The sequence below is a fragment of the Leuresthes tenuis genome, unplaced genomic scaffold (assembly GCF_036924035.1).
Source record: "Leuresthes tenuis unplaced genomic scaffold, fLeuTen1.0.hap1 SCAF_14, whole genome shotgun sequence".
Classification (NCBI taxonomy): domain Eukaryota; kingdom Metazoa; phylum Chordata; class Actinopteri; order Atheriniformes; family Atherinopsidae; genus Leuresthes; species Leuresthes tenuis.
In genome coordinates this window covers 6,491,659-6,516,830 of record NW_027325368.1, presented here as the reverse complement: position 1 = coordinate 6,516,830, position 25,172 = coordinate 6,491,659, and the positions used below count along the sequence as shown (strand labels likewise).

The 25,172-nt window shown below is 42.7% G+C and overlaps 2 protein-coding genes across 3 annotated transcripts in view; both read right to left on the bottom strand.

Annotated features, from left to right (window-relative positions):
• The window catches only part of atp1a2a (ATPase Na+/K+ transporting subunit alpha 2a), a 41,437-nt gene extending 36,690 nt beyond the window's left edge, over positions 1-4,747 (bottom strand). The window contains exons 1-4 of the mRNA XM_072363868.1: positions 4,632-4,747; positions 3,759-3,830; positions 1,947-2,006; positions 953-1,156 (exon numbers count right to left, since the gene is read on the bottom strand). Coding sequence (XP_072219969.1) covers positions 953-1,156; positions 1,947-2,006; positions 3,759-3,830; positions 4,632-4,643 — 348 coding nt within the window. The 5' untranslated portion in view covers positions 4,644-4,747. The remainder of the gene's footprint in view (positions 1-952; positions 1,157-1,946; positions 2,007-3,758; positions 3,831-4,631) is intronic.
• A 2,190-nt stretch (positions 4,748-6,937) lies between these two features.
• mpz (myelin protein zero) lies at positions 6,938-24,045 on the bottom strand. Of its 2 annotated transcripts, none has more exons than XM_072363869.1 (6): positions 23,820-24,045; positions 22,299-22,465; positions 19,381-19,594; positions 18,525-18,654; positions 17,988-18,030; positions 6,938-10,428 (listed from the first exon to the last, which is right to left on the bottom strand). In XM_072363869.1, exons 1-6 carry the CDS (start codon positions 23,863-23,865, stop codon positions 10,342-10,344), a joined length of 687 nt encoding a protein of 228 aa, XP_072219970.1. In that variant the 5' UTR covers positions 23,866-24,045; the 3' UTR covers positions 6,938-10,341. The 2 variants fall into 2 exon arrangements, with proteins under 2 accessions (XP_072219970.1, XP_072219971.1); XM_072363870.1 differs by having other exon boundaries at positions 6,938-9,400.
• Between the last annotated feature and the right edge of the window lie 1,127 nt (positions 24,046-25,172).

The following is a 25,172-nucleotide window of genomic DNA, read 5'->3' as shown; positions in this document are numbered from 1 at the left end:
AAAGATACAACTGCATTTGAAGAAAAGTTGGGTGGCTGTGTAAACTAAGAACAGAGGCTGAATGCAATCATTTGCAGATAAGCTTAACCCTGCATAGAATACAACACACCACATGTACCACAGCCAATGTTAAAACCAAGACTTTTTTGGTATGTCTTTATGTATGCTCATGTTGCATCTTTCGCCTGTGGCACCTGTAAAGAAAATTCAAATTTGGACAGGGGTATGGGGGTGTGTTTACTACTGTGTTGCATCACCTCTACTTTAAACAACTTCCAATTTGGGAACTGAGAATTACTGTCGCTTCAAAGCCAACTTTAATTTTTCCATTCTCGTTTAATACTTCAGTTCTAGGCATATATTCATATATATATATATATATATATATATATATATATATATATATATATTGTACATATGTTGTATATTGCAGAGTTTTCACTGACTGAAATAAATAAGACCTTCCCTGAGAAATGCATCGCGTGGATCAAAGTATATTTCAAATGGATTCATCAGGCCACAGGACAGTTTTCCACGTCGCCTCCATTTTAATTGAGTTCAGTCCCAGGCGAGGCAGTCATTCTCGATCTTATTGTATGTATTTTTTTTCTGTGCATGGTAGAGTTTTACCTTGCAGTTACAGATGCAGAAATGAATTTTCAGAAGTGTTACTGAGCCTGTGCAGTGAGTATCTTGTTTGTTTTTAAAGCAGTGCTGCGTGAAGGCCTGAAGATCACAGCTATTCAATGCTGGCTGTTCATCTCTTAGTAACAGATTTATCTATAATATGGTTGGTTTTTTATGTTATGAACTATAGATTGATGTATTCATCAAGGTTTCTTTTCCAATGATATGTTGGAGATTTTATAAAACACGTTACTCACGTCTAATTCTAAATGAGGATGTACATTTTTCTACATGTTATCTACATGTTTTACAATCAGTTTCTCACATTATCATTGACTGGCTCGTCCTCTGTAGCCGCCTGGATGCTGTAGGCCAGGAAGCAGAGGATGGCTCCGATCCAGAGCAAGATGGAGAAGCCACCAAACAGCTGACGGCAGAACTTGACCCACTCCGGGGTGGTGGGAGGAGGAGTCAGTGCATTCGGACCATCCCTGGCTAGAATCTCCAGAGCCTTGGCATTGGTCAGGCCCTGAGGGGAAACAATTTTCAGGAATTAATGTCTTTCAGTCTGCAGTGGGGCTCTTTTTACAACACAATGGCCCTATTTTTTACCATGGCTTAAAAAGCTAGTTTACTGCTACAGTTGCGGAACATGAAGTCTCCTCTCCTGCTCTATTTAACAGTACAAGTATAATAAACTGGGTGACTCATCTCATATAAGTTGTTTGGCTGTAACTTTATTGACCATTTTTTCATATGTCACGGTCTAATTCACAGGAATCCTATCTTTATAACTTGGAATACTACGATTTCATTGTATTTTATAACCACTCACACTAGCTTTCATTCAAGCTTTGGCAAGTGTGGCATTTTTTCAGCCTGTGTTATTGCTTTCTCTCCCCATCCTCGATTTCTTCATGCTAATCTGAACTGGATAAAATCTGTTTCACTTCACCTGCAGTGCTGCAATGTCAAATTTTACGGCAAGCAGCAAATGTGGTTACAGCAAAAACTTTTGTGATGCGTTTGTATCTGTCAGTATATGTGTTTGTAGGATTTTTTTGCATCAAAGAGTGAAAGTTTGTTTGTGTGTGTAAGGGATTAAAGATGAAGAAGACTCAAGGTGAGCTGGCGATGCTGCGGTGGGTCTAAGTCGACCAAAGCGATGCTTGGTCTCGGGTTGGATGTTGCTTTCCAGCACAGGCAAACATAGATAATATCTCTATATGGGATATTACAGCAACTCTCTGTTGTGTATTTGTGTGAAAGTGAGGCTGTGTAAATAGAGAGGTTGTGTGTGTGTCTGTGTCTGTTGTTACCCTTGTGAGGTCCATTCCATAACGTTTTCCAAGATCATCAGGAGACATTTTGTGGTCATCCTGCGGGGATAAAATCTTTCTTCATCAACAGAAACATAATCTGTCACTTCAAAATCATGAATGGAAAACTAAATCGTATAATCAGTTATTGTTCTGCTTTGTGATCCAAAGCTGTATGACTGCAGGTGTGAGAGGAATGCATTACTGTGCTCCATCCTACTGAAAAATACTCAATTCTTTGTTTCTAACCAGGTCCAGGGGGTTTATATGAATGATTCATCTCTCATGACAGATCAGAGAGGTCAAAGATGTCCTCTCCCACTGCATCTCATTGTACTGGACTAGAGTTGGGTAAACTGTTTTCTTCAGTACTTATAATGTGAGCTCAGAAAAAGACAAATCTACTGGTTTGCTGCTGGAAACAGAGGGAAAAAACAGCCTTGGCATGTTTTTCTGTTTGGTGGCTTATTTCTACAGTTCTTGTGCCATAACTTTCAAAATGTCAAGACATTTCCACTGTGGTGTGAAATGATTGCATTTTCAGGAGATTGAACGTATTTACCAAATACTAATTCCACAGTGACAGTCGCTCATTCTTCTAGTCAGAGGGACAGTTTTGTTTTGCTGAAAGCTCAGCTGGAGGATGGGTCAATGTGACATTTTGTTCTTGGCAGTTTATTGGCGTTTTTCACTGATTGTTATCATTTTTGGAAATGATTTGAGCATTGTCCAAGGCTGGTCTGATGAGAATGATGTCTGTTCATGCTTAAGAGCAAGCGACTGAACAATATAAACATGTTTTTATTTTTTGTAGAATAAACCAAAGAGCGATTTCAGCTGAATAAAATGCAAAAAGATTAAGGCAAGGGAGATGGGCATTTTCTTTTAGTGAAATATTGCTTTGTGTCTACCCGTTGAAATGATTTTTGAAAAAGACAGCTTTCGGTGATGCTGTCTTTTTGTAGATTTTATTCATGGAAGAAGCTTTTTGCCAAGAAGAATTCAGCCATCAACTCTTAGGATGATGTCAGTCTCACAGAATGGAGGACCACTTTTTTCCTCAGTAGAAAAATAGAGAAATCCATAATTTTCTTCATAAAGAGCAGCCTCAGATGGCTGAAAACTATCTGGTCAAAATCAAAAATAAGCCTCATTTTCGCAAAACATTTAGCTTTTATTTTTCTGCCGCTGTACTCAGTATTGATCAGCTATCGTCTGGAGGTGACTTAAAGGATTTCTGTGCAAAAGAAAAAAAAAGGCAGGAAATCATTGATTGAATATATAAGGTAGACTGATTAAAGCACATCTTGACAGTAACTAAATCAGATGTTTACAGTTTCAAAGGATTCTTTCCTTTAATCAGGCGCAGGCCAACTTGATAATTGACAAGAGCTACTTTATCACACATGGTGCGAGCAGTAAAACTTAACCCAGTTTTCATGGGCGTCACTTGGCGGCATTTTGACAGCACCTCAAAGAAGCACAGCTCTGCACAAGGCAGAAGCTCTGCACTACACTGCTGGTGGCCCACAAATTATTCAGTGTCTGTCTGAGTACAAAGAAGAGAAGCCAGAGGGAGGTTGAGCAGATAGAAGAGGACAGGCTGGCTTAGAGCTCGTCTGCAACTGACTACACTGAACAGGGTGGATTGCCATTTTGTTTACGGGCCACTGTTTTCATTTATAGCCTTGTTAAATAACCTGGTTTCTTCGCCTTAATGCTATTTGGGGATCATTTGGGAGTAGCAGCAATGGGATCAATCACTGTGTAGAGGGAATGTGAGTAGAGGCAGTGATGGCTTGTTTTTCTTACCAAGGCCACCTCCTTCTTCAGCTCATCCAAGTCTCTGTCCTTCTTCCTCCTCTTCCCTCCACTCTCACCAAACTGTGGGAAAATACAGATATAACGACGATCCCCATAAACTTGTTATATGCAGGTCATATGCTATATTTACATTCACAGCATATCACAAGCATAATAGACTTTGCATGTGCTGGTTCGTTTCAATCTCCTGACACTGCTGGTAAACCATTCACTGAATATGGAAAAAAAAAAGGTTTTTGTCATAGTGTGTGTTCCTCATTTGTGAGAGTGAGACTGTGTGTGTGTGTCATGAACAGTTGGATGAATGATGCATCATGGAAATCATCTGCTGCTGTCAGTCTCCTCTTAGCAGCACGTGTGCATGTCAGTGAAGGAGGGATATAGTGAGAGAATGTGAGGAGAGTGTATGTGAGTGACACAGTGAAAAAGTAATCAAAAAAAGAGCCAAAGAGGGAGCACAGAGACGGCAGAGTGCCTGAAATGTGTCTGGCATAGCAATTTCCCCCACTGTGTGCGTGGTAGATTACCAGTCTGTTCTCCCATAAAGCTAAATGGAATGGGCCCGATGGAGAGAATACAAACAAAATTACGTAATTACGCTGATAAACAGCAAGCCAGGAGCAAAACCTATTAAGGAAGAGAGCCATCACCCTAAGATGTTATTATCTTTTTTTTTTTAAAAAGCAGCGTTCTGACGCTCATATTTCAAACCCTGCTAATACATTTACACATGACACATGTTCACACCATATGCTGCTACTGTACACAAACTGATACTGAGAAACATTCCTCTAATGAGTCCAGAAACGAGGCCTTCAGTCTGATAAAAGTCCCTGTTGTAAGACCAAAAAGATCACTTACCCCTCTGCCCATGCTTGATGTCCAGACGTCGGCAGGTTATAATGTGAAGGACAGCACTCAGGGGCCAAACACGGCTGAGACCTTCTGTTCCCACATGCGGGACGCACTGGTGGCTTTTTTGGGCCTGGCAAACCCCCCGCACACACCGCATATCCCATTCCCTCCCGTCTTGCTCCCTCTTGTCAGGGTAACCTGAGCCATGCACCCCCACAATCTCTTCTCCTAGTACGCCACCCCATTCCCGGGCTTACTCTTCACTCACCCCTGCCGGCACATGCTCACAGATGGGTTTCTGCACCTGCTTAATATGCCCCCACAACACACATGCAAGGTCCCTTAGAGAACAACAGTACATCAGTCACTGCTGTCAGCGCTACAAATGAAACCTTGCTCTCGACGTAACGCTCTGTATTTACAATAAACATGATAATGAGGGATCGATACAAGCTTCAAGGTGTATAATGAAAAGTCAGCAGAGTGTTCAGCTGTTTGGAATCCTGATCTCTGCTCTCCACAGAGATATTATGGTCAACTGTTGTGTGTTATGGTGTTGAATTCAGTTTCTGTTTAAGCAAATACAGCGCTGCAATCAGCCCACAGTCCAACATATTTCCAACATAAGGCAGTACATGACCACTGTGCTCTCGCACCAGATGGAGTGAGCGATCCCATGTCAAATAAACACCAAATGTCTTCTCATGAGCTGCCAGTTACTTTTAGGGCTGATTCTGCGGTTGTGCTCTTCCTGCCAAGCATTGTCTCTCGTGCTATAGGAGCTGGATACTTCTTTTGTTTATCCAATGACGGTTGTGTTGCTTGAACTTGAACTGTTATCACATATCACTTTGAATTAAAATCATTCACAAGCTTTACCTCATAATAGTAAAAGTTACGTGTGTGTACTTTTAGGGAATCTAACATTTTCACAACTCTTTGTGTATCTTACTGTTAATATACGGTATTCTTATTTGAACTACAATTCTCACACAGAGCAAGGAACTGGAACTCTTCACACTTTTACAACCTTTCGAAAGCTTAATCTTTTCATTTAATTTCAGACATGGTTTCATCTGTTTTTCATGAGCTATTTAAAAATAACCGCACAGATGAATGCAGTCTGAAGGCATTTTGTGTCATGAAAGAACCATTTATCATATCTAACTGGTGGTTGGAGGGGTTTCGTTGCCTTTTGACATCCCACATGGTGATGATTCGAATTACTTTTACTTGAACACAGAATTTTTCTGGTTTATTTGCTGTTTCCTTCTGCTTCTCTGCACTTCAATTGTTTCATCAATCAGAAAAAAATTGCATAAATTACTCTCAAAATCCTTTTATTTTTAGAGATATTATGTAGAGAGCAAAGGAATACATGGATTATCTAGTCTTCCAGACCATAACTTTATCAGTTTTAAACTAAAAAGCTTCACCAACGATGCCGACAAATAGAAGGAAAACATCAGGAATTCTGTGAAATAAAGTAAAATACAAAACTTGGAGCTGCAGACACTATGAGCTGCCTGAAATGTAGTAAATTTTAGTTTCATATAACCAAAGTTTTAAAAGTAGTTTAACTTTGGCTTGATCCACGTAGTATGTTCAGCTCTTGGCAAGAAAGCTTTCGTTATTGGTAGAAGCCATGCAAACAAAATCCATCGCAACACGCCTTTAAATCGTGCTTAAACTGATTTAAAGAAAGAAAAAACAGCATTTATGTTGGCTCATATATATCTATTTGTATTCCTCCACCAGCTGGTCACTCAGAAAGTGTAGCTGAGCGCTGCGGCCGCACTCTGTCAGAATATGAAGCAGAGTATTTCTGAAAAGGTCATGTATGCTCAGCGAACCCCGTCTGCTCTAAAAAATTAAGCCTTTATGAAAATTATACCTCATTTTGTCGCCGTGTAAAATGTGAGAAGGTTGTACGAGGTTGCCAAACCGCTATTCCCAATTCAAATATCTTTTGGTAGTTCAGTAGCAAAGGGCAAGACAAGGGGGATGTTTAATTCAGTCCAAAACCAAATATCCTTTTGTGTTTAAAAGAAAAACAGCTGGCTGTGACTGCTGAGCGTTTAAAACCTTCCACATCCCATCTTTTAAAATGTTCCTATTGTTCAAGCAAAGGCAATGAGGCTAAGTCCCTTCTACGAGGAGTTTTCTTCTCATGCCAGCCATCACAAGTCAAACGGTATACTTTCTTCATCTGAAATTCACACGGCAGCATGAATTGGCAGAGACATGTGTGACAGATTTATACGATGCTTAAGACTCAGATCTGAAAGAAAGAAACTGCAGGCATTTTCAGCTGGGTTTACTTTGCCTTCTGTGACAACAGCTGCGCTGGCGGCTTTTATTTTTGTTTACGTTCTCTTTACAACATATTACACAGAGTCAAATATAGTTGTTAGTGCTTTGGAATTATCACAAGCATTAAAATAAAATGTAAAAAAATGTAAGAAGCTCCAGTCATTTCAAATGAAGGAATGTTAATGTGCAACTAGGACTAATACAGCTCATCATACAAACAAATAAAAACATTTTTAAAGGTATTTTAATGCTGTTTGCATTATGTCAGGTGTCTGTGTGGCTTTGCTGAAAAAGAAGAAAACATTCCAACGTATCCATTTGGCTGGATAGTTAAACAGCGACTAGTGAAACAGATGTCCAGTTACACAGATGTAGATTTTAGCACCTCAAGTCTTGTTATGAATTTTAAAGGAACATTCAAGTCTTCACTATCCACCGTGCATATCAAGCTTGCAGATCGCAATCCATCTTTGGCTCAGGGTTAAGGAAGGCGCACCTTTAAAAGAAAGCTCCAGGGGAAGAGCAGGCTATCTGTAGTGATACATATGGATTTTTGGCTGGGCTTAACACGCCAGATAAGTCTTCCTCCAAAGATTTCTCCCACAGCAAGCACCTTCCCCCATGTTTTTTTCTTCTCCCCAGCCACATCGTGCTGCATCTAAGGCTTACCAAGCCCTCACACACCCCCTCTTCTCTTTCCATGACAACCTCAATTTTCCTCCATTTCAGAATATAACGCACCCAAGAGACAGCCACACAGTACCTTCCATAACACACAAGGTCAGAAACATAATGGCATATTCCATAGAATACAATTACATTTCTCCCCTGCTTCGGTAAACATATTTACTTGCAGACGTGTAAAAATAAATCCAAGATCATTATTTGCTTTACTTAGGGTGACATACTGCTGTTTTTTGCTTTGTATCAAATCTCATTTTTAAAACTCTTTAACTTGAAACACATATACAGAAAACATGCATCGTATTTGCAATCGGAAGAGAGCTAGCTAGATTATAAGTTTCCGTTTGGGGTCTTCAGTGCGGACTTTCCCCTGCCAGTAGGGGGCAATGGAGAGCGTTTTGGCAATCGAACCAGCAGAAACAAGAAGGTAAAGGGCCGTAGAAGGAGGGAAGATGGGCTGGTGAGAGTAGGTGTCTCAGGGGTATTTGAAGGGCAAACGAGATGGTTCATGTCAATCACTGGTGAAAACGGAGGGAGGGGAGAGAAATGTCTGCCACAGAGTTTGAAAAAGAGAAGAGTGAAGACGAGGACGGACAGACGAGTGAGAAGCAGAGCATTGAGCTGTAGGCCTGGCAGTCAGATAAGAGAGGCTTAAAGAGTGGATTGGATTGTGTATAGGCCTTTTCAGTGGGGAAATAATGTAGTGCAGACTTCATAGAAGGCAAGAAGAGGAAGAGATAAAGGAAGCCAAAGATGTAAGGACGGAGAGAACGAAACAGGGTTTTGAGGGAGAAGATGATTCCCAAGATGGGGCCAGAGATGAAGAGTAAATAACAGAGGAGTGAAGACAGCGGAGGAGACAGGGACGGAGATGTGGAGAGAGATATCTTGTTACCAGCACACGCTAAAATAATTAGCCTTGTGTTGGCTAGAAAAAAACGCGCAAGTGGATTAACTGGTCCCAAAATAACTCAGAAGCTGCACCTCTTCCTGGTAAGCCCTTTTGTCAGACTCCTGAGAGCGTCCGCCGGCCCTCAGAGGCCGTGACGTCATTCCAGGTCGTCAGTCGCCGGCCGTCAAGTCAACAGCGGACAGCCTCATGCACTCAGGCACAAACAGCAGAAAAGGTGCCCCCACCGCCACCCGCTGTGCTGGCTTCTCTCTTCCTCCCCCCTCCCCTCTGAGCTGAAAAATGTGCAGCTGTTACAGTAAGCCCGAACGCTTCTATAGGGCCAGAAATAGCCCCCTTTAGCCTGGGCAGGGACACGGCGACAACCTCCATTAGCTCAAATGCGAGAGGATTGAATCACCTCCGAGCTCCAGGGCTTGAACTTCTATCTACGCCAGCTGAGAGCAGGAATCATATTTCTTTCTAACTATCACTCTCCTCTCCCTCTCTGTTTTCCTCTATCTGAAGTCCAGTGTGCACTCACAGCTCCGCTCACCGTGTGTGATTGAGTCGTAAACATTAAGGCAGAAGATTCAAGGGAGGCTAAACACACAAGGATGTCTTTCGGACTCCTTAAGGAAGTTATGTGCATAGTTAGGCCTTAAACACTTTTACAGTTTGCCCAATGAGTGCATACGGGGTCTCCTATGAGGCGTTGTAAAAATTATTTGACACTGTTGCCAGTGATATAGTAGCTCTATTCTTACAGCCAGTGCTGCCTTGAAAGAGTAGAGATAATGGGAAATAATGGGGGTTGCATCAGGCTGGGCAGAAAAGGAGGGAGCAGACTAGAGGAGTGGAGGCAGTCATGGAGAAGTCAGACCTTTATCTACAGGAAGAAGAAAAGAGGGAAGGGAAGTAAGAAAGGAAGAGAAACAGGACAGAGAAGTTAGCATATAAATAACCTCTGTAATATGAATTAACAAGAAAGTCAGGAAATTCACAGTGAAGGGAGGAAGAAATGGAATGGGAGAGGAAAAAAGAATGAAAATCAGTGCGAGTAGAGAAAGCTGGAGTTTGACACATGGCCTCTGAAAAAAGCAAATTGGCTTGTCCCCTCAGACGGAGACGTGATGCGTATCGGACGCACTTGGAGAAGGCTTTCGCAGCGGATAGGATCACAATGAAAGGAACCAGAGAGGCAAAACCCGGGGAGCAGCTTTTTAGATTTTGTTATCAAACCCAGCTGTCTTAGGGTTTTGCTTCAAATGGCATATCTTATGACCTAACAAAAGTGGTCGGGTGCCGGCTGGTGTAAGAGATTATCTCGACATCTTAGATCTCGGCCTGCATACAGAGGCTGCGTCTACAGTCTGTGACAGGAGCAGATATGATTTGACTCATTTATTCAGGCATTCAGCTGGGCGTTGTGGTGGGTGTGAAGTAGGTTTGTGGTTAAACTCTCCTGCTGTCTCCTTGGTAGACTTCCCACTCTCTTATCCTCGGTCCTCCCTTCCCTTCCCCTGTGGTGGTCTGTTATTTGAAGGTAAGTTGATTGGCGAGGCGGGAGAGGAGGTCAAGCGGCTTAGACCTCCCTGTCCCTCCCTCACCGCTGGACCCCTCCTCCCCATTTTTGCGGGTCAGCTCCAGCTCGATGGTCATCAGTACCCGGCCTGAGCCCTCATCCCCACCTCCCCCCACCCTTGCTGTCTTTTTGACTATGGTTTGCTGCAGCGGCTTCTGTTGCTTGGGCTGGGCCTTCGCTGCCACCGCCAGGCGCATGGGCTGGAGCAGCCTGCCGGCGAGCCCACCCCAGCCCCTCCCCGTATCCTATTTCTTATCCTTGCGTGACTCCTGCTTCTTCTTTTCCGAGGCAGCCGCCTTCACCTTGGAGGGGTCAGCGGGAGGCGCAGGGCCCTGTGGGGGGAGGAGGGAGAGGGAGTCAGGGGGAGAACAGGGGAGGAGAGTCACTTCAGGAGGAAAGGAGCGTGAGGGAAAGAGATAGAGACAGGGTGAGGCTGAAGGAGAGGACTGGTGTGTTAGAGGTGAGAAGATGAGAAATGAAGTTATCAGGATGGGTGGAGCTGTGTGAAGAGGAGAGAAAACACATTTAGATGGAGGAAGAGGAAGAAGAGGGAGTCAGACATGCAGAGAGAAAGAGATGAATAAGGAGGTAGAGACACAGTCCTTTTAGGGGAGGGGATAGCAAGTGAGGGGGGGCGGTGTCCAGAGCTGTAAGGGGGTGACAAAACAGGTATCCATGCGTTAGGATGGGACACAGTGGCAGGAGGGCTCCATATACCTGTGACAACTGAGTGGAAATTGATCAATAACACACACTCATACACATAAAGCCAGACTGGGTTTTCACTCATCACCATTCAAAGTTTGGGGTTTTAATTCAACTAATTTAGGGATAAAATCAAACATTTGCTTCAGAGGGCAGATGGATTCTTGTGATATTCACGAGATTGCAATCACAATAGAACGAATGTTTGTAAATGTTTGTTTCTGCAGTAAGTTTCTGACCAATCAGCATCCAACAGGTGAGTTTTAAGTGCCACAACAGTCAGATGGCAGCTCCAGAAGAGGTTGTTTTAGATTCTTCTGCTGAACCAGTTACATCAGCTTCATTAAAATACATTTTCCTTTTTTTTCTCCTCAATGACTTCAGCAAGATTAATTTACCCAATGCCCCCTCCTCCCCATTAACCTGATTGGCTGAATTCTGTTCAGGTTAAACTGTGATAGATGACTTATTCAATCATCTGAGTATTTTTCTAAAAATTGCCTGCCCGGTTTGAAAGATCTTAGACACCCCAGATGGTAATGTGTGACAAACCATCTGCTTTATCTGATTGAAAAAAAGAAAAATCTTTAGTGTGTGTGAATTTGCAAGCAACTGTTTACAAATCTCTGAAAACTGGTTGCTTTTGGTTTGCAGTTGTTCGCATACCATTTCAGTGACCGTTTCAGTGTGTAATTCTGATCTCAGTGAACTGTTGTAAATTCAACACTTTTCAAACAATAACTATTTTTAAGAGGTTTAAAGCTTATCTTTTAACCTCATATTCAATGTCATACCAATGATAAAGCCCTCAAGCTTAAACTCAGATAAATGCTTCTGTTGTTGAAGTTTTGTTTAACTTCTTTTCCTGCATAAACTATTAAATATTAGCATTACTCTGCAGTAAAAAGCATGCGTTGTCTTTGGAGTTGGCAATTTTAGGCAGATCTTCATCTGGACAACCTAAAAATCAATAAATCCACGAACACTGGGTGTCTGAAACACTATTTAGGCTTTAAAACTACAACTACAAACTTTACAGAGTCACTCTGGATAACACACAGTGAGTGTTTACATTCACATTAGTATCCTGGTTTTGAACTTTATCTCAAAACTGGGCTGCTAATAAGCAGGTTGTCCACATTTGTTGAAACATGCTCATTTAAATTTTCCTTGCATCTTTATTTTACAGTACATAACTGGATATTTTGAGTGTCTTGGTGCTGTGTTGTACATTTAATGCTTGGGTAAGGTCCTACATTGGTTCTGTGTAAACTGGGTTGTGTTGGAACTGTCCACTATGGAGTTTTGTAGTGCTGTTTGAAGTTTTAAACATAACTTTTCATCCACTGTGTATAGCACAACAAATCCATCACCTGGGACACTATAAGCAGTGTTCAGGAGCTGGACTGTACATTGTCAAAATAAACCATCATGTATTGTGAACTGGAGCCAGCAGCTAACAAGTGTATGCTGTATGCTAATGCTAACATGCTAATGTTTACAACTCAATATTGTGATTTTCTTTCTTGTTGAGAAAGTCTGAGCACAATAACTTCTAAGATGTCCAAACTGTGAAGGGACTCTTACTCTGCCTGGATTTTAGAATATGTACAGGAACCATGTTTCAAATCTAAGTTATTCATTCTAACAAATAAATATGTTAAGAGATGCACTGTTATATTTGAACGAGAGCTACAACAATGGGAACACCATGTCTCCAGAAGAAGTTGTTTTGTTTTCACATATTCATTTGTTCTTCATGGGTAATATTAATTCATAATTTATATACTGAGGATTTTTATATAGTTACAGGCAGCTACAGTCCATGCTTGTGTAGATGGATACAGGAAAACCAAAAACACGAATCGGTGCTCATAAATTTCTGTCTAAGATATGTTTAAGATCTCTATCTTAGTCAGTTAAAATATATTCTCAGCCAAAGTCGACCCGTGCTGTTCGTCACGTCAGATTTGCTGTGTAACCCTCCTGTGTATAATTATAAAACACTGCTGCATTCCAGTAAATGCATCAGCAGCTGGCTATCCTCATCCCCTTATACATGTGTCATCTATAGCAAGCACTTCATAGTGGCTGAGTAAATTAATGACTTGAGAATCACCACACATCCCTAGACATAAGATGATATGTGGAGGAGCCTGATAGAAACTAAGATACATTGGTAAACTGATTTTTGATGATGACAATGCAGCTGTGCACACATGAGAGTGTGTAGAAGAAAATGAATAATCAGATTTCTCATTTTCCATGTAAATACAATTAAAGCTGGAATATCATCAAATCCCGGATAAGACTCACAACCAGGATGCTAATGTGCATGTAAACGCTCTGATTATTAAAATGTGTATTACATAACTGAGCTAAAAAAAGTGAAGACACTCTATTTAAAGTAAATAAAATCTCATAAACCAATATTCTATTTGCAATAAAAGATAGAAAATGTATCAAATGTTGAAAGTAAGACGACTAGCTCATCTGGAATTTGATGTCAAAAACATGCCTCAGAAAAGTTGGGACAGTTGCAACAAAAGGTTGAAAAACTAAGCGGTACGAAAAAGAAACATTTGGCAAAGGTTCAAGAATCTTACTTGGATTTTAATTGGATTGAATTGGACTGTTTAACGTGCCTCATAATGACCTTTGTTGTGAATTTGCACTATATACATACAACTGAATTGAACTCTGTTGTAAAAAATGCATCTACAAATAGTGGAGCAATTTCAGATTAACATCAAATTGCAAAAACATTGAATATTCCTTCTTCTACAATAAATAATATCTACAAAAGATTCAAAGAATCTGGAAACATCTCTGAGCAAAATGGACAGCCAAAAAAAAAATCAATATTTGCTACCGATGATCTTTGGGCCCTTAGGCAGTATTGCATTAAAATTAGATGTGATTCTGTCATGTAAATCACTGCACGGGCTCAGGAACACTTCCAGAAATCATCGTCTGTGAACAAAGTTGACTGTGCCATCCACAAATGCAGATTAAAGTTCTGTCTTGCAAAGAGGAAGTTATGAACATAATCCAGAAACACTGCCGTCTTCACGGGGCTAAAGCTTCTTCAAAATGGACTGAAAATCATGGACGCTACACTTCTGGACTAAAGAGGAAAGGGACCACACAGCTTGTTATTAGAGCTCAGTTCAAAAGTCTGCATCTCTGATGGTATGGAGGTGCATTAGTGAAGGGCCTTCCCTGAAAAAGGGAATCACTGCATGGGCTCAGGAACACTTCCAGAAGGCCCATATTTCAGTAAGACAATGCTAAACTGCACACTGCATGGCAAAGCTGTTGGACAAGCCTGTCTGCAGTCAGGACTCATCATAAAACACAAAATAGAACAAAGAAGAATCAGAACTGTTTAGCTAGGATCCTGTATCAGATAAGAATGGGACATTCCTATCCTAAAGGTCCAGCAACTGGTCTCACTTCCCAGATATTTACAGACTGTTGTTAAAAGAAGAGGGAGAAGAGGTAAACACAGACCTCTCCCAACTTTTTAGAGCGGTGTTGCTGCCATCAAATTCTTATCTCTTATGAAATAGTAACATTTACAACATTTGAAATTTTTGTTCTATTGTGAATAAAATATTGATTTCTGTGATTTACAAATCATTGCATTCTGTTTTTCTTTATAATTTACACATCGTCTCAACTTTTTTGGATTGGGTTCTAAATACCTCAAGAATACAGAGAAACAAATAATTTGATATGAACTTAGTTGGAGCTGTGGTCAGGTACAGAATTAAGTATCTTTGTATTGTTTGTTTTTCAAAATGTCAGTGTTGTCATCAAATATTAATTTAACCTGTGCTTACACTGTGTGATTCACCCACTCACTCAGTAAACTGTGCAATGTATGTGAAATGTCTGAAAACTATAGGAAGAAATCTATAAAAGGAGGAGCCACATGGAAGAAAACTCAAGCAATGCTTTGCTTGAGCACAACAAATCCATGAGGAAGGATGGGGCCGAGAGGAGATAAGGTCAAGGCAACACTTAACCTTACAATAGCTGTATTCCAGTGCATTAACCTGTGAGTTAACCTATTGAAAAGTACCACAAGTGCACAATAATGCTCCAGTGGAGCTGAATGAAACTTCCTTCATATGTAAAGATTTTACAATGTTGTGCTTTTAGAGCACCCCTCCACAGGTTGAACCACAGGCTCATGCTCTATGATACAGAACAGGCAGCGTGAACAGCAAAGCATGCTGAATCTATGTTGGGAGACCGAAATAATTTGCCTCTGATACATCAGGTTAGTCAACAGTGGAAAGCTCACTAGAGGCTGTTTCTACTCACTGAAGCTTCAACTAATAATACCCTTCTGATTGCATTAGGAAATTTATCATTTTTAATTATGCACTCTGCAAAAGCAGCTCACACTCACCAAGCAAATGAGACACGTGCTGCAGCTAACAGACGCCTCGATGGGGAAGCTGTGCAGGCCATCCGGTGTCATTATCTTCGATTATACTTACATTCTCTCATACATCATTGTATTGTTTACCATAATGTATCCCATGAAAGGCTCAAGTTTGTGCTGCAGCGTTTTGCAGGACTCCCACGCTAACGACAGGCCTGCTTCGTAAACACGCCCCAGCCTGCTTAGGCAGAATGCAGAACCACCTTCATAACAGGGGCTGCACACACTTCAAAGGAAACGTGGGTACAGAGGAGAAAAGGGAGGGGATTGGCAAGGAGGTAGATAGGTGGGCAAGTGGTTTCGTTCCCTGCTGCATACTAAAAAGAGAAGGTGACAGATGAGGAGGGAGATTGAGAGGTAGATGAAGAGTGAGAGGTAGTGATTTTCTGTCTGGAACCCAAGCTGATCAGAACCCAGAGGACCTGAGGAGGGAGGAAGAGGAGGGGAACTGGAGAGGGACTAAGACGTGGGTGGTGATGGGGGTGAAGATCAACGGAATGAAGGAGGGAGTAAATAGTGAAGAGAAAAAGGGGAATTAACCAACAGACAGAGGGATGCTTCTCATGGTCAGCAAGGAAGTCAAAGGCATGGAAAGGCAGGAGATGGGGAAGGACAGGAGGAAGAGGAGGAGGATGCGACTGAGGAGAGGGAGACAGGGGACCGGATAAAAGGAATCTGAATGAGAGAGAGGGCGCGGGTGGGAGTGAACTGAAGTGGGAGGCAATTGGGGGATGGAGAGAAGAATGGGTGGGTTGTGTGCGTTTGTGAGCTTAGATCGATACAGAGTGCACTCAATTATCATTCCAGTACAGACCATGTGTGTGTGTGTGTGTGTGTGTGTGTGTGTGTGTGTGTGTGTGTGTGTGTGTGTGTGTATGCGTTCACTCCTGTGAGAGCTAACTTATGTGTGTGGCTGCAGGGGTAAAGTTTTCTTCCACAACTCCACCTAATGGGGAGCAGCACACAACACAGGGCTCCTCTCTCTCTCGTTCGCTTCCTAACCCACAGCCTTTTTGGATTTTTTGTAGTGCAAACCCAGCAAAGCGAGAGAAACAAAGATGGTGAGGCTGATACAAAATTGTGTCGTGTCAGCAGAGCGTCCTAATAAGGGCTATTTGATCAAACCACTGCTTATAAACTCCCAAGGCTCCTCTGTGTGGGGGCGTAGCTTCAAGAAAGGAATCAGTTTAGAAGGAAAAAAATAAGAAATAAAGCAGCGTAAGCTCAGACGGAATAGCTGCTTTTGCTTTATATTTATCATCCGAGCAGAGTCTTGCAGCAGAGTAACTGTAAATGACAGCGTTGTCAAATATTTCAGTGTCCTTTTGGCGGCGAGTTATTTATTCATATATGCACTGTCACACGCCACAGGCACTTGAGAGCAACTGACTGCAGCTCAAGAATAACCTGACAATCATATGACACTGGAGAGGAAAGAAGAAGATGGGGGAGGAAGAGGGGCTCACGGGGGGATGAAAGTGACTTGTGCACTTGTTTGAGGCAGGAGAAATTGTTGGCCCTCGCTGGTGTTGCCCCTCAGATTATGCCACAGGTGCAAAATCGCACACTCATAAACCTGCCACCACAGCTGCCTCATCCACCTGAGCCGCAATGACTCGCTGTCTCAGTGGCACCTTTGATTTCCCTCCTCAGATAATTTTACGTGTCTCTCTTTTCAAAGCTGAGTTTTGGTTGAGGAAAGTGCCTCAAACTCAAATCTTTTGACTTCCTTGTTTTTTATTCTCATTATCAGCGTGCGCGGCTTACAGTCGATTACAATATACCCCCTGCAACAATCCAGCCCCCACATTACCCCAGAGTAATCAAACAAAACTTGCCTTGGTGGCTTGTATTCACAAAAGAATACAAGCGACAATAATGTCTGATTAATCCACCACTTGAGGCTATCGCACTCCCATGAGGAACAGAAGGAAAAAAAAATACGCCAAATCGCTGGCATGCAGCAGCGTAAGAGCACTGATAACAGCCCAGACCATAATAGGCCCAGTGATTTTCATTTGACTCCCAGTGAGCAAAATCAGTAGCTCCTGTCCATTTCCCCACTGTGAGCAAATCACAGTCCCATTCAATACAGCAACGGCATCAGTGCCGTAACCCAGCCTTGGCCATTTCACAGCTGCTGGTTTGATTTTTGCCCCGAAGCTGTTTACTCACACTGCACTGTTTGGTCCCCCTGAGCGAGCCGGAGGAGGGGGTGAGGGCCACGAGAGGGAGGAGGTGGGACAGCTATAAAGCACCCCAAATGCTGAGAAGCACAAGAATTTTAACAGCTTAAACACTGTTATTAGAGTTTGAATTGCATGTTATTCTGTTGCTGAAATGTTGCCGCGAGGGGAGGAGGAGTCAGCGGCTAAGTGCGAGGGCATACTGGTGCTGCCTGGACCAGCATTAGGGGAATGCGATTATGAAACTGTGTCGTTATGCACTGTCATATTGGATGTTTGCTATTGTTAGGGCTGCAGTGCTACAGAGGAGATGAATGCTCCACCTGACAACACGATTCCTGAGCCCAAATACTCGAATACAACAAATGTTGAATTCTGTTGTAATCTCTCCAAAAGGATGTCATTTTACCATTAATGCCTGAATGCGACAGCGAACAAATCTGTTGCGTTTGGTGTTGTCGAATGGATGCGTGTGATGACATGTGTGTAAAAAGGAGGCAGAAGAAGAGGAGGACGAGACAGAGGGGGTGTGGAGGAAACTTGCCTGTCTCTGCTGTGATCCCTCTTTCTTTTTCTTGCCATGTTTGCTGGAGGGGACAAAAGAAAGACAATGTCAGGATGTCGAATCTATCTCTCCCTCCAGTGGTCACAGGGCAGCATTGCCTGCCAGCTATCATAAAGAGAACATCATCTTAATCTACTGGCTCTGTCTCAAACCCAGCCCCCAGGTGCTGGATGTGTTAAAATCGGAAAGGTATGAAGTAGATGATGGATCCATCACCTTGAGGATGATGAGTGGATTATCCACTCAGAAACCATCTCTTGGCCATTTTTAATCATCTTGTTTGGACTTATGAGGTGCTTTCTCCAGATTCAATCTAAATGAGAGATCATTATCTCTTTCCAGTCGACTAAATTTGTATTTAAACCTCACAGACCTCACCAAATCAAATCGTGGCACAGCAGCTATGCCAGCTTGGCCACACAGGTGTCGGTGCCAGGGATGGGCTCCGGCCTCAGCTCCAGTCCCTGGCAGAGACCCCACTGGCAGAGGGCCGCCGGCCACAGGCCGGGCACTGACCTGACGCTGAGGCTGAAGACGCGGCGTGCGACCAGGAACCTCATCAAGTAGTAGATGACCACAATGAGCACCAGCAGGCCCAGCACCACCCCAATGATGGCTCCTGTGATCACACCGGCCTGGATGGGCACTGCAGGTGGAGGAGAAGGGAGAAAGAAGACGATGGGTAAGAGGGTGGAGAAGATCAATGGAGAGAATTTGTGGATAAAAAGGAAGATGTAGAAAGCATGAGAAGTGGAGGTGGGGGTGTTCAGAGGAAAGAGGAAGGTGCAGAGGAAATGAAACCGTAGAGGGGAAAGAGAGGAGAAAAGACCGTTAACGGTGGTGAGAGAATGAAGGGCAAAGCTAGAGGGAAAGGGAGAGAAATTAAGTAAAACAGAAAAGCAAGAAGTGAAAAAGGTTGAAGGAAAGACGAAGGAAACAAGCACATTTCAGTTGGAGAAGGAACTTAAGAGAAGGAAAGTGAGATCAGGGGAAAAAATATGGGAAAGGAGAGACATGGCAGGAGAAGATGAGACGCAGGGGGGGAGGAAGTTAAAGCGAGGTAGTGATTTTAATCTGAAATAGACTGAGACAAAATTGCGATTGATTTCATTTAAGAAGGTTCTTCGAATTCTAAATGAGGCAGTGCGACAACTGGTCCGACTTAAATATTCACTTTACGATTCACAGTGAATATTTAGATCAATTCCAGAGTTTGGATTCATAACAACCGAGAACTTTTTTGCATTATGATCTGGAAGAAATATTTAATGCGGGCTCAGAGCAGCCGAGTGCAAAACACAAAGCAGGCATCAGACTTTAAACACAGAGGTTCCGACTTTGGTGAAGAGCCCCTGCAGGTTTCTCATCTCACCTTTCTCAAACACCAGCAAGCGCACGCTGGAGGGCCGCCCCACTATGTCTGGGGGGTTTTTAGCGTCGCAGGTGAAGGTGCCGTTGTCGCTGAAGTCCAGGTTTTTTAACAGGATGGAGCCATCACGGCGGGCTGGGTTCCCCACAAACTCCAGCCTGTCCCTGAAAGGGCCCTTGTTGTCGAGGTAAGCCATGCCCCCGGTGTAGTGGAAGATCTGTGAAGAACAAAGAGTATACTGTGCTGTAATGTGTGCAATATGCCACTATAGGGATGTTTAGAAGTAATTGAAATGCTTCCTGTGGATGTTTTAAAAAAAAAAAATGTTGCTGCTTTTTAAAATCATCCTCTTATCATGTCAAGTCTGGTCCATAAACTGCTTCATCAGGATATGATGTTTCAAGCTCATTTGTACATACCGGTAGTTTGGCTCTGAATGAAATCAGTCCACTAAGAAACATAAAATCTGGTCATATTCATAATTAATCCTATTAGCTGCTGATTTAAACCTCCAATAACCGATTTTCTGGCCATCTGGAGGCACCTGAAGCAAGCTGTAAATGCTGAATGACATCAACAAGGCAGTTATGTTCCCACACACTGATGTGTTGTTGATGTGTTTAAACATTAGCATTTGATTGGAGCTGTATTTTTCAGTTAAACACACTTTAAAAACCTTTCATTCTCCACTCACTTCTGATGCAAAAATACCGCATGTCAAGTTTCTCAGGAAACACCAAACTAATACGAGAAAAATATCCGACGCCAGTGACAAGATGGCCACTAAATTATGCATGCTGATTATGAGAGAAGCTTTAATGAACAGAGGGGTCCGATCAGGGTGATGCTTGGAAGGGTTGTATGTAACTCAAGTACTGTGGATTTGTTCAAGTTTGAGGCACTTTACTGGAGGACTTGTGTTATATACCACTATATGCTTCGATTCCACCACATTTCAGGAGGATAAATTGTTCTTTCTTCTCTGCTACATTCAGGTGATGGTGAAATTTTCGTATCAGAGCTCTTGCTGAGAACTACCTGCAGGTCTTTGACTTTCCTCTACGTCCATTCACATGTTTATTTTGCTGCCTGCTTTCATGATAATGGCAGGAAAGTTTTCAACTTAGTTTTAAGTGTATTCTATAAGCACTTGACTGATGTGTCACTGCGCTCTTTTTTTTCTTCTTTAAAACTAGTGATTTTAAACCTTCTGGTTTTTCTGATGCCTTAGGAGAATCAGGGAGTAGTCTGGGTCGCATTTTACAATGTTGTTTCAGCAGTTTGTTCCCTCTTCTTTCTCTCCCATTAATCATCTCACAGACATTCAGATTTATCTGATGTCCCTGAATGCAAAGCTGTATGTAAAGTAATTCAAATCAGCTCAACCTCCAGCAGCTACGGCGCTAACATCCTGCATACACCCCGATGCACTAGTAGTGATAATCTAATGTTCACATTTAAAATATTAAATCAGTTAAAAAGGACCACACTGCTGATATTTGTGTCTTTCTAGCAGGAGGCTATCTTGAAACGGATCTTTCTCTTTAAGTAAAGATAAATAAATAAATAAAATAATGAGGAAAAAAGAAAGGAATATCTCTGGTGATGCCCTCAACTCAACAAGGTCAAATCTGGCTTCAGTGATTCAGTGCACATAAATCACAGAGTTCTTTGATTGCTATTCATTGCAGAGGATCTCTCATATGATATGAACGTGTCAGAAATCAAATACGACACTTTAAAAGGACAAATGCACCATGAAAACCAATAGATGTATGAAACTGTAAATCTGTCCAGGCAGGGAAAGAAATGAGCGACTGAAGATAAGTGAAAAAAATCTGACAAGTCTAGTTTCAAAGTGAGGGCACTGCAGGAGACAGATGAAGGCGAAGGAAGTCAGGGGAGGACATAATGGGAGAGAGGAGGGAAGGGACAAAGACGGCAGGGCTGGGGAGGAGGAGTTTAGGGGAGGTGGTCAGCGGGAGGCGCAGCCAGGATGGAGAGATAGAGAGATTAGAGAGATGGCTGGGCGATAAGGGCAGGGAGAGCGAAATTAAAGAGCAGGAAGCTGGCGAGGCCGCAGGAGGAGGGAAGATTAGGACAGAAAGTTTCTTCTTGTTAACACACACGTTTTAGAAAACTGAGCGTTATTTGTCTATGATAACGTTGCTGATGTGCAGCTGAAGTGCTGTTGCATTCCTTTCGGATTTACCATTTTTCCCTTTATTAATCACCTCAACCGTATGCCTCAAAATCATGAAGCATGTTAAAAATGCAGACCCTCTGAGATTAAAGCTAAGCAAAACAAGATCTCAACAGCTTGTTTAAAGAGCCTCTCCCTTCAGAAATCGTGCCACTTAGCATCTCAAACCTCACAAACAGACTCAATGTCTGTCCCTGTTTGTGTCTGGTGGTGGCGGAGATGGTGACAACTAAAAAGTTCTTTGATGGAAGTCTCAGCCATTGTTTGCATGTCCAGATTTCTGTCTTGATTATGATAGAAGATTAGCCTCAAGTGGGAGTACACAACACAAGATTCATATTCACGCAAATAAGGAGAAAACGGGAGGGTATGCTCCTCTGCTGCAGCAGCCCCTCTTTATGTGGCTCTCTGAGGGTTGTTAAGCTAATAAATCCTCCATTATTTCAAGAACTGGTTTCTGTCTTTATTCATTCTGGGCATGCAGAGCACACTGGGTTTATCAGAGCTTTACTACCGAAACAGCTGTAGTTGAAAACAATGCTGATGGGAACGGTGAAAAACAATCAAACAGCAGTGTTGTATGATGTTAAACAACGCATTTAAAGAGATCTTTTAAGAACTGATACTGAGTTTAACAAACAGCCAGCACACTTATCGAAATATAGCTTTTGATCATGTGTGGTTTGTGTGTGTGAGTGTGTGTGCATTCGAGCATTACGGAGATGCTGTCCCGGGAACCATCGGGCCTGTACGTCCAGGAGAAGGTGACATCCTCCGAGGTCCAGCGCCAGGAGAAGAAGGAGCAGGACAGCCGGATGTCAGAGCCCACCAGCGCGTGGCGCTCCCAGCCGGTGTAAATCACTATGGCCTGGGACTGCTCAGGCACTGAGGAACACAGATCAGGTGTGAAACCTTAATAAGGAGCTAACGCTTTTCTAAATTTAATATTGCTCATATACTACACAACACAAACTGAATTAATCATAACAAACAAACCTGTGCAAGTACAACTTTCTTAATAAGTCATCATAAAAAATGCCACCTCCGATCAACCTCAACCTTAGACTGCTACACTTCTAAATATTTTTCAAGCCCCACTGCAATTAAAGAAGACGCTCAGCAGTGCTCACGTGAACATTTATTAGAAAGCTCCTTGAAATCTATAACGTGAATCCCAAATACTGACATATGAATTAAGATGGAAAGTGGCTAACTGTACGTTTAGTGGTGTCAAACTAGCCATTGATTCTCTTATGGACTCAGTAATTACTTCGATTATTACAGGAATGTGGGTGTGAGTCTCTAAAAGTCAAACGGGAATAATTTCTTCGTAAATATGCATAATTCTGGCCTAATTATGTGCACTGTTTATGCTTGAATGATATCTAATGATCAATATTCATTTGGTTTTCGCTGCAAAAATCAATGTTTTACTTCCCCCGAAAATGCACTCAGCATCTCAAACGACTAGTAAAGCTCCAGGGAGGGGCACAACCCTGTCATTCAACAATATTGCGCTTGTATTGTTCGCTTTCACATGTGAATGGGCCACCACGGGTCACAGCATCCTCACAGCTACAGTGTATCGACGTCGAAGCCCTTCAGTCACGTTGAGCTTTCTGCCTCTTTCAACACCCACAGAGTAGAGTTCACAGCTTTCGCTGCAAGCATCCTTCAGCGATAGCAAGCCCCCGCACAGCTTGTCAATGAAATCACGCCTGACATTTTTAATTAAAATTCTGACAAAAAAAATAATAAAGTAACCAAAGTCTGACAAGAGGGAGTTGAAAAAAAAAACAACAACTGTCTGCTAAACAACAAAATCTCTTCCAACTCTCAGGTTAAAGGTCTTATGTGCGCTTTTAAACTTTTCAAGCTTTGAAAGCCCTGCTTCGGACAGTGCAATGAACAGTATCCTCTGTGGGTATATTACTGGCCTTTTACAGTAAATCAATAAAGCAAATGCCAGGATAGCAATTAAACGCTTGATTTTAGTGTTAATCCAGTGTAGAGAGATGTTTTAATTCAGTATCAAAGCTATTAACCCTCTTTATTGTCATCAGGTTCATTAGTTTTCAGGTAAGCAATCACGAGGAAAGTAACTCTTTCTTAAATCCTCATTTAAACTTTAACCCCACATCAGTGAAAAGATTATTCCGAAAATTCAGTGCGGGCTTCTCTGAGAACTCATCAAAACAAAATCAAACAGAGTAAAGATTTATGTTCTCTTTTTTTTTACCTATTCCCAGGAGGACAACCGACGCTAGCGCCAAAAACGTCAGCATGGTTTCTGGCTTCTGTGGAGCTCCCAAAAGACTGATGCCGCAGACCTCACAGGACTCTGTTGAGGAAGAGTCCCACTCTGCAGGGAGTGCGAGTGGACTGAGAAGAAAGAAAGACAGAAAAGGAGAGTGGAGGGACGCAGGATCCCAGGACAGAGGGCTTCAAAACAGGACAACAACAGAAAATCCACTGTCCACTGGTTTATACCCAACCACACCCCTCATCCAGGCCCGCCCCGGCCCATTCCTCCTCTCCTCACACCTCTCCTCTGGCCCCCCCCCACTGCCTGCCATCTTTCCATTCCCCTCAGTGAAACAAATTAACACACATTAACTTTTGAAGTGGGAGTAAAACGTCAGGGAAGAAGCACCTGCGCTGTGCAGTGGATGCTGAATTAATTGGGTAAACAATGGGCAACTTGGGGCGAATTTGCAAACTCTGCGCAGCATTACACCATGATGAATGCAATGTGTTAGATTAAACCCTCGCCATCGTGTGGCAGAGTTGAGAGGGAATGCTAATTAACACTTGGAGTGTAGGTGCAGGTGAGGGCGTGAGAGGTGATCACGGCCATCTGGTTTTGCTCCATGTGTTATCATTGCTCACATGTAATTATTTCATGGGGAACGATGGGAGGCTGGCTTGTGTTTACAGTGGGGCTGAAGGAGATCCTGCAGCGAGGTCAGCTCAGTGCTCTCTCCTCCGTCCCCATATCTCACCCCTCTTTCTCCCCTGCTTGCACTTTCACCGGGTCTGAGGCCAGCGGCCCAAACAAAGGCTCAAGTCTTTGCTCTCTGTCCTCCCTCTCTTCGGATTCTTGTCGTTTGCTGACGTCTAGCACTCAGAGACAATGGGGCGAGGGGGGGATAGGGGCTGACTCGTGTTTGCCTATCTGTCAATGGCGCTTTCTTCCCCTTCTTTTTCTTTCTCCCAGCCTCGCTGTCTCCTCCTGCTCAGACAAAGTCGTGCATTGAGACTGCAGCGCCCACTCCTCACTTTTCCAGGAACACAGACAGAGACAGAGAGTGGGGAGAGACCTGCTATATATAGATGGGTTGATATGAGGACAGGACAAGTTGCACAGACTTAAGAGGGAGGCAGCAGACACAAGCAGGGGGACAAAATTAGGAAAATTTGATAAGAAACATTAGTGTGAATGAGAAGACATGCTGGAGTGGAATTTCTGCAAAATCTTAATTTCTGGAGGCCTCATTCCATCATCATGTCACACATCATAAATTTGCATTAATTTAGCCGCTGGATTAGAAATAGTGAATACATGCAGATTAACAGCCTGAAGTTCTCCTCT

What these genes read in the sequence shown, in the direction of transcription:
- mpz (XM_072363869.1), bottom strand. Translation starts at nt 23,865, where the DNA reads ATGCTGACGTTTTTGGCGCTAGCGTCGGTTGTCCTCCTGGGAATAG. An exon ending in CTTGCTGGTGTTTGAGAAAG is followed by an intron (nt 18,655 to 19,380) that starts GTGAGATGAGAA and finishes CTCCACCTGCAG; the next exon opens with TGCCCATCCAGGCCGGTGTG. An exon ending in AGGGATCACAGCAGAGACAG is followed by an intron (nt 10,429 to 17,987) that starts GCAAGTTTCCTC and finishes CTCCCCCCACAG; the next exon opens with GGCCCTGCGCCTCCCGCTGA.